This window comes from Centroberyx affinis, unplaced genomic scaffold (genome assembly GCF_046629955.1).
Source record: "Centroberyx affinis isolate AG114_WGS23_722 - 3 ecotype Tasmania unplaced genomic scaffold, CSIRO-AGI_Caff_v1 ptg002920l_1, whole genome shotgun sequence".
Lineage (NCBI taxonomy): Eukaryota > Metazoa > Chordata > Actinopteri > Beryciformes > Berycidae > Centroberyx > Centroberyx affinis.
Genome location: NW_027281042.1, coordinates 6071 through 22235, shown reverse-complemented (window position 1 = coordinate 22235; position 16165 = coordinate 6071). Strand labels below are relative to the sequence as shown.

The 16165-nt window shown below is 42.6% G+C and overlaps 2 protein-coding genes across 2 annotated transcripts; one reads left to right on the top strand and one right to left on the bottom strand.

Annotated features, from left to right (window-relative positions):
- Positions 1 to 870: 870 nt before the first annotated feature.
- On the bottom strand, positions 871 to 3153 carry LOC139658515 (uncharacterized). Its single transcript, XM_071536634.1, has 2 exons — positions 3039 to 3153; positions 871 to 2578 (listed from the first exon to the last, which is right to left on the bottom strand). Exons 1-2 carry the CDS (start codon positions 3055 to 3057, stop codon positions 1185 to 1187), a joined length of 1413 nt encoding a protein of 470 aa, XP_071392735.1. The 5' UTR covers positions 3058 to 3153; the 3' UTR covers positions 871 to 1184.
- A 5441-nt stretch (positions 3154 to 8594) lies between these two features.
- Positions 8595 to 14830, top strand: LOC139658512 (alpha-N-acetylgalactosaminidase-like). Its single transcript, XM_071536630.1, has 9 exons — positions 8595 to 8768; positions 10061 to 10217; positions 10822 to 10962; positions 11469 to 11680; positions 11783 to 11877; positions 12180 to 12341; positions 12625 to 12822; positions 13007 to 13147; positions 13287 to 14830. Exons 2-9 carry the CDS (start codon positions 10063 to 10065, stop codon positions 13485 to 13487), a joined length of 1305 nt encoding a protein of 434 aa, XP_071392731.1. The 5' UTR covers positions 8595 to 8768; positions 10061 to 10062; the 3' UTR covers positions 13488 to 14830.
- The last annotated feature ends 1335 nt before the right edge of the window (positions 14831 to 16165 follow it).

The window sequence follows — 16165 nt, the reverse complement described above, 5'->3', positions numbered from 1 at the left end:
GTGGAAAGTGTCATCCATCCAAATCAGAGACACGGTGTAATTTCAAGGCAACGAAATGAAATTCCAGGCGAGTGGCACCTATTAGAAAGTAACCTAATCATCAAATACTGTTTCAACTAGATCTCTCACCATATATCGACCATAAAAACTCTCTTACCTTTAGAAATCATTATCATGTTTCTGCTTATGATTATAATTCCATTTAACACCTTAAAATTGAATCCGATGGTCAGAGCCTCCTAGAGAGTTACAGTCTCGGTGCTACTGTTCCGTTTCCATGGAAAAACTTCTTGCATCCTCTTAGCTGAAGTCCTGTGTGCTGCCATGGCTGATCAACAAAACCTTGTGCCACAGGTGGGTATCCAGTTGCATACATCTTTCCAGTGAGACAGATATGAGTTAATCTATAAAAGCTGAAGAACACCACATTTTGACATTTTGAAGTATAAATACAATTTCCTTTCAACCATGATAAGAATATGCCTGCACAACAGTATTCATTCTCTACAAAGATGCTCCTTCTCTCTCTGTCTGTCTCTCATTCTCTCTCTCTCCTCCCACTCCTCCTTCCTTCTCCCCTCCCCCTTTTCCCAAATAGCAAGACCTCTGTTACTGTTGCTAAGATGAAACCAAAGTCACTGCCAGATTGCAATCATGTCTTGGGAAAGGTCGAAGCATTGCTGTGAAGAGGTGAAGAAAAAAAGCTAAAGGGAAAGTTAAAGCCACTCTACATCTTCAAAGCTCTTTTACTCTGCATAAGTGATGATTTATTTTACTCACTGGTCCTTTGCAGCAACTGTAGTTGTAATCAGTCCTGTTTCTCCTATATCCCACAGGAAATAATGTACAAATACAACAACATTGGCTTGGTTCATGTTTTTCATTTCTTTTACTCAACAGCGGTGACAACAATAATGAATGTTTATAACATGATTATCAGCTGAGAGAACAGTAAATGCCTGTTGAAACACAAATGAAAATCAGAAGATTTAAAACAGGGTATCACAGATTTGTTTTTGTTACAGTTCAGCTCACATTCAAACAGCATTATTTATTATCAAGGCAATGTCCATTTGCAGGTATGCAAGCACACACACATCATCACTGTTCTTTAGTGTTCGGCCACGCCACAACAAGGCATGTTGGTGACCGACACCAGTAGAAGATCTCAACTCAGTCATCGATCATTCTCTGTGTTCGCTTGCTGTTGGTGGTGATTTTCGGACCATGCCACTCAGAGTCTTTCCCACAGCCAACATTACAGTCGCCAGAACTCCCACAGTCCCCAGTCTCCCCAGAGCTGCAGTACCCAACGCGGCAGCCCCCAGTGCCCCGCCTCCAAGAGGTGCTGCTGCTGCGGTGACCGTCTCCATGCCGATTCCTCTAATTAGGTTCGGCCCCGTGAGAAGGCCCCCTTGTAGATTCACCTTAGTGTGGAACGGGCTCTTCGGTGCACCCAGGATGAACGCCCCTACTGCAACAAATGTGACTGTTATGAGTTCCGTCTGTGTCAGTATAATCGTTGTCAGTGCTAGACCTCTGGTGGCCAGAACTGCACCGACAACAACTGAACCTAAAACTGCTAAAGTGGTGTTTCTATCCCTGAACTCCGCTTTTACTGCGACGCTCACAGCCCCGAGTGAGACTCCTGCAGCTGTAGCCACCCCTAACAATCCCCCCACGCTGCCCCGGGCCCCTAGAATAGAGCATGCTGGGAGAATGGCTCTCAGGGCAACTGATGATGTTACAGCAGCGGCCACAGCCACCCTCCCTGCCCCCTCTGGCCCCAGCCCGACCATAGCCACTGTTCCCAGGCCAGCTCCCAGCAGCCCTGCAGACAGGAACCCCACCCAGAGGACCGACTCCAGCATCAAAACCACCTTTGCCTCTGCACCTCCTTGTCCTCCTTCACCTGAACCTAAACCTATTGGAAATCCCAGCATTGCCACCACAATAGAGTAGAGCAGCATCCTCTCCAACAGGCGGCCGCTGTTGTTAGCGTTGGGTCTTTGTGTCGCCCTCTCTGTCAGGACTTTCCGAAGGGCACAGAGGAAAGAAATGGTCAAACCCATGGTGAACAGCCCGGTTATGACGCCCATCTGTCCGTACATGACGCTAAGGTAGAAAGTGGTGAAGATGATTAACAGAGCTGTGGTCATCTCGTTGATATTGGAGTATGAATACACTACAAGGACCATAATGCATTGGGCTGTGATGGAGACCCATGCTGGAATGACGCCCCCAAACGTTCCAGTTGCGACAGCACCCACTACGATAGAGGCTCCTGCTGCGGCCTCCGCTAGCCACGACCGCCTGTCTTGAACCCTGGTCAGCAGCTTCATCACCACGGCAGCGAGGAGGAAGCCGCTTCCTAGGGAAATGAGCGCTGAGGTGAATAGGAGGCATGCCGTCACCACCCCGACTCCTGTGGAGCCCACTCGCTCAGCAGCTAGGGCTGCAGCGGCCAGCAGCGGGCCGTCTTCAGTCAGCGTGGGCTTAACTGCAACTAATACAGCTTCTCCAAAGGCAAATGCTGCTGCTGCACTTCCTAGGATCCCCTTCACCACACCAAAAACACCTTGGAGGGGGAGAGATAAGGAAAAAGAGAGGATTATAGTCTAGTATATTCTAGTAGTCATAGATCTATTTTGCAGTTCCCCATAACTGCTCTTGTCACTTTAAGAGGAAAGTGAAACTACTTCCATGCACGCTCCATGCTGAAACCTAAAACCAGGAAGTCTATATGAACCGAAAAGATCAACAAACATTTCAACAGAGCGTCAGTTAATTGCCATGAAAAACTGATTCTTTGCAAGTATAATTGCTACTTTTGACATCTCTAATCACTGATTAATTTTACACCAACTCCATGACATGCTGAAACCTGCAGAGCTTGTTGAGATTCCACTATGTTCTCTTTCAGTGTATCAAATAATAGCAGCTGCATGAAAACATGAAAATCAGACAGTTATGTTAAACATCACAAATTTATGTTTCCCTGTGTCCATGTTTTAGGTGTATTTCTGATGGGATCTTACCCAGGTTTGTCTCTGCCATTGCCTCTTGTGGCTTCCTCACTCCTCAGTCTTAAGCTCCTCCTTTCCCTGTGTGATGTCACATTTAACCCATGCGTGTCAGTAAAGACTCATGAGGGTATCAGTGTTACAGCCTAGGTCTTTATTCTGTAAAGTATGTAAGTAACACTGTAAGTTCTATTCATATTACTTTACAGAATAAACACACCCAGTAGGAGGTACAGTACATTGCTGGGACTAGGTAAAGTTAAGGGGTTTCTAGCATTGCAAATGGGGTAAACCCTATTCACATTATAACCCAAATTTAGTTTTGATCTCAAGAACACAGAACAAAGAGCAGTCTCAAATCATATGTTCACTGAGTTATGATGTTATAGACTTGTATATGAGCTGTAAGGACTGCACAGATGATGCATTTTTGAGTCTATTTGGTTTCACTTTCATTCATATTGGTGAATGAATCGGTGGAGGGAATGTGTAGTGTATCCATAAATATTTAGTAAAAAACTGTATTAATGTTACAATGCATTTTATAAGCCATACCAAGTGTGATAGTTAGTTATAAAATAGGGTTTACCCCGTTTGCAATGCTAGAAACCCCTTGACTTTACCTAGTCCTAGCAATGTACTGTACTGTACCTCCTACTGGGTGTGTTTATTTGTAGTTACGCTATGCATTTGCTCTGCTCTGCCAGTCACTTTATGTCGGTGGCCTTATCTGATCCACTAGAAACCACAGAGCTGCCATGGACTGCTCTACACATCAAGGTAAGTAAAAAGTGTAATTTTCTGCTATTACTTTTACAATATAGAGCTGTGATAATTCTGTAGTACATTTTGGATAGATACTATACACATATCACAGTAAAACATACAATAGACTATAAGTCCCTATAGGAATATTGTAGGGATATTATAGTGATACCAAAGAAGATTATTAATATCATAAGGTCACTATAAACTTACTGAGTAACGCAGACACACCAGGTATTTACTTTTTGTATTATTGGGTTTACTTAGTAAAGTTTCCAGTGTTTTCTGTAAATACCACATTGTCTTTAAATATTATAACAACAGTGTTTTGTCAGTTGGTGTAACACAGAGCAACAGCAGACAAGGGAAATTCCTGAACAGAATAGCAAAACCAAAATAGTGAGCAAAACAGGTTAGACTGGCTGCTTTTCATGTGTTGACTGTCTTGATTTCCAAGAAGACTCTAGCTTACCCAGTCAAACTTCTTTCACTTGGATAACCTTTGTTTTTTTCTTTTACATTTACAGGAATACAGAACACTGTACTGATATCTTTGCTGAGTGGTTTTGCCTTTGGAAGTGCTGCAGTTACGGCTCATGAGGCTTCATCCATCTTGACTGCAGATGGTCTCCATCCAGCGGTGCTCAAGGTTGCCGGTGTTATTGGCACAGCTGGCACAGCAGCAATACTCCTTTCTTTGGAAACTGGTGTAGCTACTTTGACCACATCAGCAGGCCTGGTTATGGGTGCTTTATCCACCGCATCTGGACCTATGATGACACTTGGTGCCATCGGAGCTGGACTTTTGATAGGAGCAGGACTACAAACAGCATTGTCATTCGGTGTGTCTGGGCTCTTGGTAACAGTTACTGCCTTGTTGCTTGTCGGCTACTTAATCATGTCGTCCCAGAACCAGAGACTGACTGTGGGACAATGGGTGAACATTGATTCTTCACAGTTTATGGTAATGCTGGGCGTGGAATTTACCGGAAACCTTGTGGGTGTGGTCTTTGGAATGGCGGAAGGAGCACACCTTGAAAAGTCAAAGGGAGGAGCTTTGGTGTGCCTAGCAGGTCTCAGAGTGATGCTTATGATATTATATATATTCCTGATCTTGCTACGTGTTGTAATGTTCAAAAACCTATGGACTGCACTTGGATATGTGACATACTACACTGCCCTTAATTTCCTGTCCTGGGTGTTTCCTATGCTTGCAGTGCTGGGAGGGTTTGTGGCTGGTTTTGGGGCTGCGTCACAAGCTGAACCTGAATCAGAAGCAGAGGTGGCGCTGATGCTGAAGTCTGTCCTGTGGGTGGGGGTCCTGTCTGCGGGGCTGCTGGGAGCTGCTGTGGGGACAGTGGCTGCGGTTGGTTTGGGGCCTGAAGTGGCTGGGAGGGTTGCAGCGGGGGCTGCTGTGACATCATCAGTTGCCCTGAGACTCATTCTCCCAGCATGCCATGTGATAGGGGTGGTTGGCTGTGTGGGGGGTCTGTTGGGGGGCGCTGTGGTGGCAGGGGTTTCTGTGGTAATGGCAAGCCGTTCTTCGTCATATGCGATTATATGGTGTAGTCTTGGGGCACTTTTGGGATCGGGTGGCTTTGTCTCACTGGGGAAGATGAGCACTTTTACAATTCTGATTCTTGCAGGAGGAGTGACATGTTTCCCATCCTGGGAGGCGGCAGCTAGACTCGTATTTGATCTTCTCCTTTTGCCCGCATACTTGGAGACATCAGTAGAGGGTGCTGTACTAGGTGCTTTGCTGCTAGGTATAACAACTGTAGGCTCAGCGCTGCTCGGAGGGGCAGCGCTATGGACGGCTGCTCTGGGGAAAGTGGGGACACTGGGGGTGCTGGGTGCTGCTGTGGTTTCACTGGTAGTCAGTGGCCTGGAAAGACTGAGAACACTAGAGAAACCAATGACATTTACAGAAATAGCTGGAAGTCTTACAGTCACATTTGCCATGCTGTCTGGAATAGATCTTGCATACTTTTTATTTTATTAGGTTCTCAATTCACTACACCACAGTGGTCACTTCTCTGCCCAGAGTCCACATGATTGGACAACAGACATACTGTACATGTGTGACAATCTAAGAATGACTATAAAATAGACAAAAAAAATAAATATATAAATAAATTATCATTTCATCTGGTTTGTGCTTTGCCTGGCAGCCACAGTGAATTGGTCCTCTGCTTCTGTATTACACGTGTGTTAAAAATCCATGTTACATGTAAACTATGCATTTTTCCCATCAGACGGGAAGGGATTTAATATCAGGAACACGATGCCTGTTGGCTTTTATCCCCAGTTTCTGAGCTCTTACCAAGACATTTTCTATAGAATGTTGAACGATTAATATATGTACTGATCATCTCCCGTATCATTTACGGTACACAGCTATGTCTTGCACTGTGTATGAGATCGTGTGGACCTTGTACCATGTATTTCAGCATGAACTGTTCAATCATTCACATTTATTGTACTTGACAAAGTGAGTGTGACTGTGACAAGCTAGAGTTGGAAGAAAACACATTACATGAACAACAAAGACGCAAAACAAAAAAGCAAACAAAACAAACACTACATCAAAGAAACGTTTTTAGAGTTTGAGAATAAATGAATTGAAAAATGTGTATTGCATTTGATTATGCTGTAGTTTACCTGGTAACGCTTTATTTTCTGGGTTTCCTAATCATTTCCTAGAATGGCACTATTAATTTCTTAGAACGTTTTCTGGAAAGAACCATGACATTATGTACTATTTATAGGGAAAATAGAGGAAGAGTTCAGAGGTGGAGTTGGTGAGTACCAGAGCCATAGAGATCATAGCTATCTCTCTATGGCTCTGGTGAGTACCAAGAAATAACTATTAAATTATGTAGTAATGTAAGGAAGTAAGGAAGCTGAACAGGCAACGGCAGCTTATGTCTGTCTTCCTGTAAGATTATAAATTAAAGATAAATAATTCTACATATCCCAAAAAGAACTTATACAACTTACTAATTAACTTGGACCTAACTTGGAAATTGTGGACCCGTGGCAATTAAACAAGGCACTAATAGTTCTCATGCAGTAATCTTAGTTGCTCAATACTCTTCCAGCACAGCACCCCCTTCTGGATATATTGCTATTTTTTGCAGTGATGCTTTTCCACAAAAGTACAGTGGGCAAGTCAAAATGCAATACTGCTGAAAGTTATATTTTGTGTTGGGGAAAGTATCTGGAAGGTATTTTTATGTTAGGATGGGAGCATACTGAAGAGTTTTAGGTTTGTGTATCATTGCTCAGACAATGTGAGATTTAATTTGTGTTGAAATGAAGAATTATTGTTTGTTTGCAATAAAAAGTCACAATAATTCACTACCAAAAAATCAAGAGAGTAAAATTACTTGATCTAATGGTTTCACTTTGCTCCAATCACATGTTGTCCAACAGCAGACAGTTGTGGGAATCTAAATGCATTGTGGTTGGCAATGCATCACTTATGTCTTTTTTATTTAGAGGAACACGGGGGACCACAGTTGCAGAAGTTGGAATTTTCCTTGGAGTTAGCTGTTTAGAAAGCCACAATATTTGCTCGCAATGGTGGCAATTGGTATGATAGGCTACATTGTTTTGAAGGTTTTCATTTAATAAAATGAAAACATTAAATGCAACTTTGAATCTATATTCAATATGTATAATCTATATTTACTGCACATCCTCACCAGTTACATCTTGGTTATATTTAATGCCCTTCATGGTCTCTAAATCCGCCCTGAATTACGTGGCATCAAGATTATCCTGATTTTGGCATAATTTTGAAAAATGCAGAAACAACATTCAAGCTTGATTAAAGGTTTGAATGGATTACCTGACCCAAATCCAAATCTGAATGATCACAATCTCATTTAGGCCAAGGACCCACGGTGGCAGGACTTTGACAGATGTCATGTGTCTGTAAGGAGGGGTTATGGCTGCAGGTTGTCGCTGGTTGTCATGTCTTTATATGCTAATTTTATTTGTCTGTGGGATGTTTTAGAGGCTCTTTAAGGGTCATTTTATCATACCAAGACATCTGCGGCCTACAGAAAAGGTCAATTGAGACCATTACAGCTTTGTCATACAGATTTGATTGATTGGGTTATTTAAACATTAGTCAGGTGACCGACATCAGTAAACTAGACTAGATGACAGATTTTTTCTAGCATCTTTTTGGTTTCCCCTCCAGCTCAGGACCTTATGAGTCTTCAGCACACCTGCCCCTTTGCTTTGAGGCATGGACTGGGAAAAGTTAGTAGGCTACAGGAAAGGCGCCTGTCTTCTTGTGATTATAGCCTACACAAAAGTACAGTTTAATAACGATCAGTAGGCTAAATCATGGGCTATCAAACACTGTTTCATTGACAATAAGTGATGGAATATTTTTTTCTCATCCAACTAACAAAGACATAGACTACATGCATGCATACATGCAATACATAAACGAGTGTATTAGGCTACACTTTGGAAAGATTTTAAATGTGGATATGTTAACAACGTAGCCTATATTTGAAAATAAATCTTTTGTCTCTTTTTGAAAGACCATGATGAAAACCGCGTATCATTCGTCGCCATTTATGCACGTAACAGAAAATTCAGCGGAATGATTGGGGAAACGAAACTATGAAGCAAATGACATGTGTGAAAAACTAATGTAACGGGGCTTTCCCCCTCCCGCTTCCTGCTTCGTACGGTCAGCTGACAGCGATCCGCCATGTCATGTGATTTTCGCTTCCTCATGCACACGGATCGCTCAGTTTACGTTTATAGAACCTCCTTGGTTTAGAGCCGGGTTCAAGAGGAGTTTACTACATCGTTTTAAAGGCAGTGTGGAGTTTGGAGAAGAGCCGGTTCGTGGACTTAAAGAGCCGTAAGGAGCCCGTCTTCCTTCGTCTTCCCTTTTCTTCCTTCCTCCTTCCAGCTTCCAGATACTGTCTGAGAGCCTAGCAGTGAACTTCAGTGAGTATTCAAGTTTGTTGTTTTGTTAATAATTCCGTATCTCATTTTATGTCAGTAACCAGTAGGGATTGATTGCCACTTTATACTCTTCGTTATTGTAGGATGTTAGATAGAACCGGCCTTTTTTGCCACTTGATTATTGAATGAAATTCTTGCCATCCCCATACATGAAAAGCTACATTTCAGTGGTAGGCAAGTCACTGTTGAAATACATATCTTAAGGCTTAAATCACAGGTTTGGAGAAGCTAGTTAATATTGTGCTTTTGGCAACTCTGCATGGTAATTTCCACAAATATTGTATCTGTCGGGTTGTAAGAACTGTAGGTTCTTTGTTCCAACTGTTCCAACTTGGTTTTGTTTGTGGTTTGTGGTTTTTAGTCAGCTGACAGTTTTAGTTGGCATAAGTCACCTGGCAGGTTGGTGCTGCTTTCAGCCCAGTCACACCCAGTCAGGTGAGACTTGTGTGTGTGTGTGTGTGTGTGTGTGTGTGTGTGTGTGTGTGTGTGAGCAATGAGCACACACTTGCATGTAGAGCTGCAACGATTATCGATTAGTTATCAACTATTAAATTAATCGCCAACTATTTTGATAATCGATTAATCGGCTTGAGTATTTTTTTTTAAAGAAAAATAAGTGAAAATTCTCTGATTCCAGCTTCTTAAATGTGAATATTTTCTGGTTTCTTTACTCCTCTATGACAGTAAACTGAATATCTTTGGGTTGTGGACAAAACAAGACATTTGAGGACGTCATCTTGGGCTTTGGGAAACACTGATTGACATTTTTCACCATTTTCTGACATTTTATAGACCAAACAACTAATCGATTAATCGAGAAAATAATCGACCCATTAATCGACAATTAAAATAATTGTTAGTTGCAGCCCTACTTGCATGTATTACTGAGAATCCATAAATATTTACAGTACTGTTGTTGTCTTGGCTGTAACAACAAACAGGTGTAGTGGAGATGTGTGGGTATGGATCCACAACAAGGAAACAAGAGACTAATAGGTAATGCATAGGTAAGAGACTAAGAGGTAATGCAGGATACAGAAATCACTACTGACCCGTGCACAGGAACAGTAAAGTCTTCATTAACCAGATATGTTTTAACAGCTCAGATTGTCTATCAGCTGGTATCTCAGGCACAGATGGAGGACAGCTAACTGAGGGACGGGGCTGGACAGAAACTCTGCTGTGCCCAGTGTGCCAAACAAATCACCTGATGCTCGATGTGTGACGGACTGCATTCCCATCCATGCTGCACACCTGCTGTGTTTCTTTTGCAGGAATGCGCTTGGCAGTGGTTGTTTGTGCACTGGCGCTCTCTGCGGCCACCTTTGCCCTCGACAACGGGCTGATGAGGACCCCTCCCATGGGCTGGTTGGCATGGGAACGATTCCGCTGTGACATTGACTGTGAACATGACCCCAAGAACTGCATCAGGCAAGGCAAAATAATATGAATATTATACACGGTAATCCGCTATGAACCCTTTCTTTAAATACACTCTTACCTTAACAGTTTGCATTTGACAGTGGTCAACAGATGAAGAGCTCCTATTACCTTGGTTCTAAAGTCCCTCGGCTGTATTAACATTTACATTTCCTTACCCAATCCTTTTTTGTGAAGGGAGAATAATGCTGCAGGGGAAAAAAGAAGGAAGGCGCTCTACAGGCAAAAATTGAAATGTGAAAATAGTTTGGTGTGCTACTCGCTGATGAAGGCCATAGCATAGCCAAAACATGTTGTATAAACATGGAGTATATTGTTTTGAACTAGCTATACAATAAAGGCTTTTTAAATGCCTAAAGAGTGCCATGGAACTCCTGCTTTTTTCATTAAGCAACAACCCCAAACCAAAGAGCACCAATTCAACAAAAACCTCCACACCCCAAAACCCAGTAGAATCACTCTCTATCCTCTCCTCTTTGAACGCTACAGTGGCTTTGCCTGTTTATCTGATAAGTCCATACACCTAAATATCCCTTAACCAAATGCGTTGGCACTTTATTCCCTTCTTTCATGACTCATTGCTCTGTTTCCCCAGTGAGAATCTGTTCATCGACATGGCAGACAGACTGTCGGAGGACGGCTGGAGGGAGCTCGGCTATGTCTACGTCAACATAGACGACTGCTGGTCCTCCATGGACAGAGACAAGCAGGGACGACTGCAGGCTGACCCTAAGAGGTATTCACTGTTTGCTTGAGACAGACACACACACAGAAGCCCTCTTGCCTTACTACAAACACTAACCTCTTACTTCTAAGCCCATAAGTCAATAAAACCATTAAGCAAGGTGATCCCAATATGATAGTCATGCAGTCATATGACTAACAAAGAATAAAGTCAGTAGCTTCAGCATAATTCAGTGTGCAGTGTCACTGTATTGACCTTTATGGGTACAACATGTCAGCAACATCAGCACAATGACAACAAAGAGATATACAGTAGATAAGATAGAGATGGAAGAGATTGATTGGCCGATAAGACAGCTAGGTCTAGAATGGACTAAAAATCTGCAAAAATTCTGTAAAATATTCCAAAACAGCAGCACTTATGTATTGTTGTAAAATTATCGAATACATTGTGAAAGGAATGGAGTATCTTTTCTACATTCATGATTATTGTACTTACTAAACTGCTTGTACACTTGGATATAGCATGTACATAAGTCTCGAACCGCTGTACCTCAGGTTCCCAGGAGGCATTCCCAAGCTGTCGCACTACCTGCACGACCGGGGCCTGAAGCTGGGTATCTACGGGGACATGGGCACACACACCTGTGGGGGCTATCCCGGCACCACGCTGGACAAGATTGAGTTAGACGCCCAGACCTTCGCCGACTGGGAAGTGGACATGTTCAAGTTTGACGGCTGTTACTCTAATGCCACAGAGCAAGAGCAGGGTGAGAGAGGGAGGACTGAACTTGGCATATGGAGGTGAAATAAGTTTTGGGAAGAACTATTGTTCAGCTCTTGTTTGACTCGACTGTTCCTCTCTTGGATAGGCTACCCTCGCATGTCCAAGGCTCTAAATGCTACGGGCCGTCCCATTGGCTACTCCTGCAGCTGGCCCGCCTACCAGGGTGGACTGCCACCCAAGGTGATACAAACAGGGTGTCTGCATGTCCTGAAAAAGACTTAAATGTCTTTATTTTATTGAACTGAAACATAAGGCCTTAAAAGGTGCTTACAGTTGCATATATAATTCTCATTACATGTATCTGTGTCTCAAATTCAGTTTTAGAGATCTTAAAATGTTGTAGTTTCTTTATGCGCTGTTTTTTCCCCAGTGGAAAAATTTCAATAGTTTTAATTTTCTTTTTTTTAATATCTAATTCTAACTGCCAGTAAAAAGGTCGTAAAAAGTCTTAAATGTTAAATCTCTCTGATTTGTGTTTTCAGGTAAACTACACCCAGCTGGGCGAGATCTGCAACCTGTGGCGTAATTACGGTGACATCCAGGACTCTTGGGACAGCATTATGAACATTGCTGATTGGTTCTTTGAAAACCAGGATGTGCTGGTACCTGCAGCTGGACCTGGAAGATGGAACGACCCAGATATGGTCTGTCCGACTGACTTTATCTGTCTCTGTCCACACATTTACTCCATTATTTTGCTTGATCATACCTTGTTTTTCTTTTGCTTGATCTTACCTTGATCATTTACCGGCCCTTGACCCCATGTTGAGAACCGCTGTAATGGAAAATACAAACACATCTGTTTTTTTCATCTCTTTCTTATCTGTTGTGCTGTGTCTGTTTCTGTGTTATCATTTAAAACAACATCACAGCTATGAAATGAAAACAATCACAAACTCGTCTTATGTGTGACTTTGACCTAAACAGCTGGTTATTGGGGACTTTGGCCTGAGCATGGACCAGTCCCGTGCTCAGATGGCTCTGTGGGCGATCATGGCTGCTCCTCTCTTCATGTCCAACGACCTGCGCACCATCAGCAGTGGGGCCCGCGCCATCCTGCAGAACAAAATGGCCATCAGCATCAACCAGGATCCCATGGGCGTTCAGGGACGCCGCATTGTAAAGGTGACAAATTCTAGAATTCTAGTGACACATTCGCAGAGAAAGTGTTCAAAATTGGGAACTGAAACAAACCGAAATCGACCATGGAGAGTTTGACTTTAGTGTGATCTTCCCTATTTTGTTCATTTGTGTGTGTCTTCTTTTTCTCTGCTTCATTATTCACATTCTCTCGGCCATTTCTCTCCAGGAGAAGAGCGGCATCGAGGTGTTCTGGCGCCCCCTGTCAAAGAATGCCAGTGCCTTGGTCTTCTTCAGCCGCCGTAATGACATGCCCTACCGCTACCAGACCTCCCTCAGCAAACTCAACTACACCACCGGCAGCTACAAGGTCAGTCTGGGATGAATGTTATCTGGCCTCCGTGTCAGTTGGCTGCCGGCGTTGATGAATGAAGTACGCCAACTGCAGTTTGTGATTCTTGACTCAAAGTTAAGTTCTCTCACTTTTTCTCTGTTATTCTCTCTCTCAGATCTATGATGTCTTCACTGAGAAGACCACAGCGCTGAAAGACTCCACTGACTTTGTGGTGTCGGTCAACCCCACGGGTGTGGTCATGTGGTACGTCTCTGCGCCCGCCAAACTGAGCCTCCGCCAGTTCTACGCTGGCGGCAAGCTCCGAGGACCTGCCGACTATCGCCACGACAACGCCATCCCACCCAGCTTCCTCTAACCGCTCGCCGATTGAACTGTCACCCAATCATGACATCACCGTTTCTGCGTCAGTGCCACGACTCCTGATGAAGTGATTAACTGACCAAATTCCATGCATTTATTGCCAGGTGCTTGATTACCTCAGACAAGAGAAACATTGGACTTGCTTTTCAAGAATTGAGAACCAATATATGAAGCATTTATGAATAGCATCAAGAAAGGATATTTAATGCTTGCCACTATCTATCCCAAGTAATGAAGATATCATAAACTCAGGGACAGCCATTTTGTGTCTGAAATGCCCCTCTCTCGCTTTGATCTTCTTCTCAAATTCTGCACTTGCATAGTGATACACATAGATCAAGTGAATGGGTCCAAAGCAAAGCACACTTCATACCTTTGTGAGAAAGGCAGAAATTTGACACATGTATGTCTATACTTTTCAAACCATTAGAGTTGATGACTGAGTTTACGGTCTTGATCAGGATTGCCAAAACTGAATCACTGATCATAGATCAGCACTGCTACTCTCAGATGTTTCCTACAGAAGGACTATAGTGAGTGAAACATGCTGAGATTAAATCAAACACAGATTTCTGAATGATGTTTGCATTTCTGATTAGTTTTATTTGGAGGGATAATTGTTTTATTCTGTTAAGATGAGGATGTTTTTTCACTTTTAGGGACAATTGTTTTGGATGTACTGGTAAGTGTGTTAAAGAAATGAATGATTTTTTATAAGAAATGATTCTGTGAATTATATTTTTCCTCTTCATTGAATTAAAGAGCAAGTTTCACTATTCAACCAGGCAATAGCCACGTTTGTATTTCAGTATGGTTGAAATCGTCAAACGACTATGCAGTGCACTGCTCAGTATACAGTCAATCAAGGCTGTTATCACTGTAATCTAAGAATTCCCCGTATAATTTGGATCAACACTCATCAGAGGTGCTGGTCCAGGATCACTTTTGTCTTTGAGACCTTTATGAATGAGCATGGTATGTGCACCAGCTGTGTGATTCTAGATCAGTCCCGCTGCCATTGTGTAGGGTTAGAGTGTAACACTCACTGTCTAGGATGATGATGATGATGATGAAGATTGCAATAAGGCCTATTATTAATGATTATGTGCTACATCAGTACTTCTGACAAATACATGTTTTACTACGGAGGCCTTGACCCAAAAACCTGGCAGGAACGGCACAATAACACTGAAGGATCCTGTTGAGGCTACCTCACAGTTTAGACTCATTGTCAGCACAAACATATTAATATAGTAGTACAAAATGTAATTAAAGGACCTTATAAATAGCTTGAAAATTGACCAGCCCTTATGAAGTAATAATTGTAATGTCATGTTATGTTATTACATTATCCAGCAATTTATTGTATTATCAGGTTTTATTACATTTTTACCCATTCAGAACAGCATTTTATTACATTTCGACAAGTTACATTATCCAGCAGTTACTACATTATCAGGTGCTACATGCATCAATGTTCAGTTCTTAGAAACACACACTGTTATGAACTGTTACAAGGTTTTGTTTTCACTTGCACTTCCCTATTGCATACAGAAGACCAACTGTCAAATCTTTTCTACTTGGTTTTAAGTTTTTGATGTGCACTGTACACCTTTGAATCAACACAACACATGATCACCAATATCAGTTACCAGTCATGTCACTCACAAAAATGATAGGTGCATCTTTGCTTTGTCGTTTTTCTGTGGGAATTACAATGCAGAGCCTTATTTTTCACTTCTCACATTTACTCTGTGTGCTACATTTTGTTTCTTGAAAAATAGGCAAAGCATCAGCAGCAACTTACCACAGCCATTCAAACGATGATCATTTTTTGCATACGTATTCATGAAAAACAACAGTGTCAGACATCAGTGGAAAATGGTTATTTAGAGAAAATGAAAGCAGATCTATAGTTGTGAGGGCGACCTCAGCAGCATGACCACATTGACACTTCCATGTTGAGCCAATAGAGGTCAGTGGTGCCTCAGGCTTCAGGCTGTAGGCCTTGTCTGACAACGATGGCCTTTCAGTCAAATCTGCTGCCAAAACTCTGATGCACCTGCTAAACAGCACAAGGACAGTCAGTCCATTCTGCTCTCTCCTTTATCTCTCTGTTTTTCTTTTCTCTGACATCTCTCCCTTTCTCTCTCACACACAGACAACAATGCATACACTCCATCTATGCTTCATCCTTCATTCCTCTCCTCTGCCTCATCCATCACCTGCTAATTCCTTGTCTTCACTCTGTCCTTCATTCTGCCTCCTCATCTCCGTTCCTCCCTTTCCTCCTCTTCCTCCTCCTCCTTTTCTCCTTCTGTTGAATGCTGTGGATATATTGCCTCTGACCTTGGCTTTACAGCACCTTGTTTACACACACTCTCAAGATACTGTAGATAGCAGAATTTGGACTAGTCACATGAGTGTGTGCATAAGCATACATGCTACTGTATGTGCGTATGTATGACATGTGTAAACTCGCTCTGAGTAACTGTGGAGTTTGGACTCTCCCCACACACGCTGGCACTCCCAGAGTGCAACAGCTCTGTAAATCAAAGCGCATCATGTTGCTATCCATGAGTTGGCCAATGCATTATTTTGACTGGGCTTGCCATGACTGGTTTTCCAGACTGTGCAGATTAAGACACAATATATACTACTGTATCTAGAGGC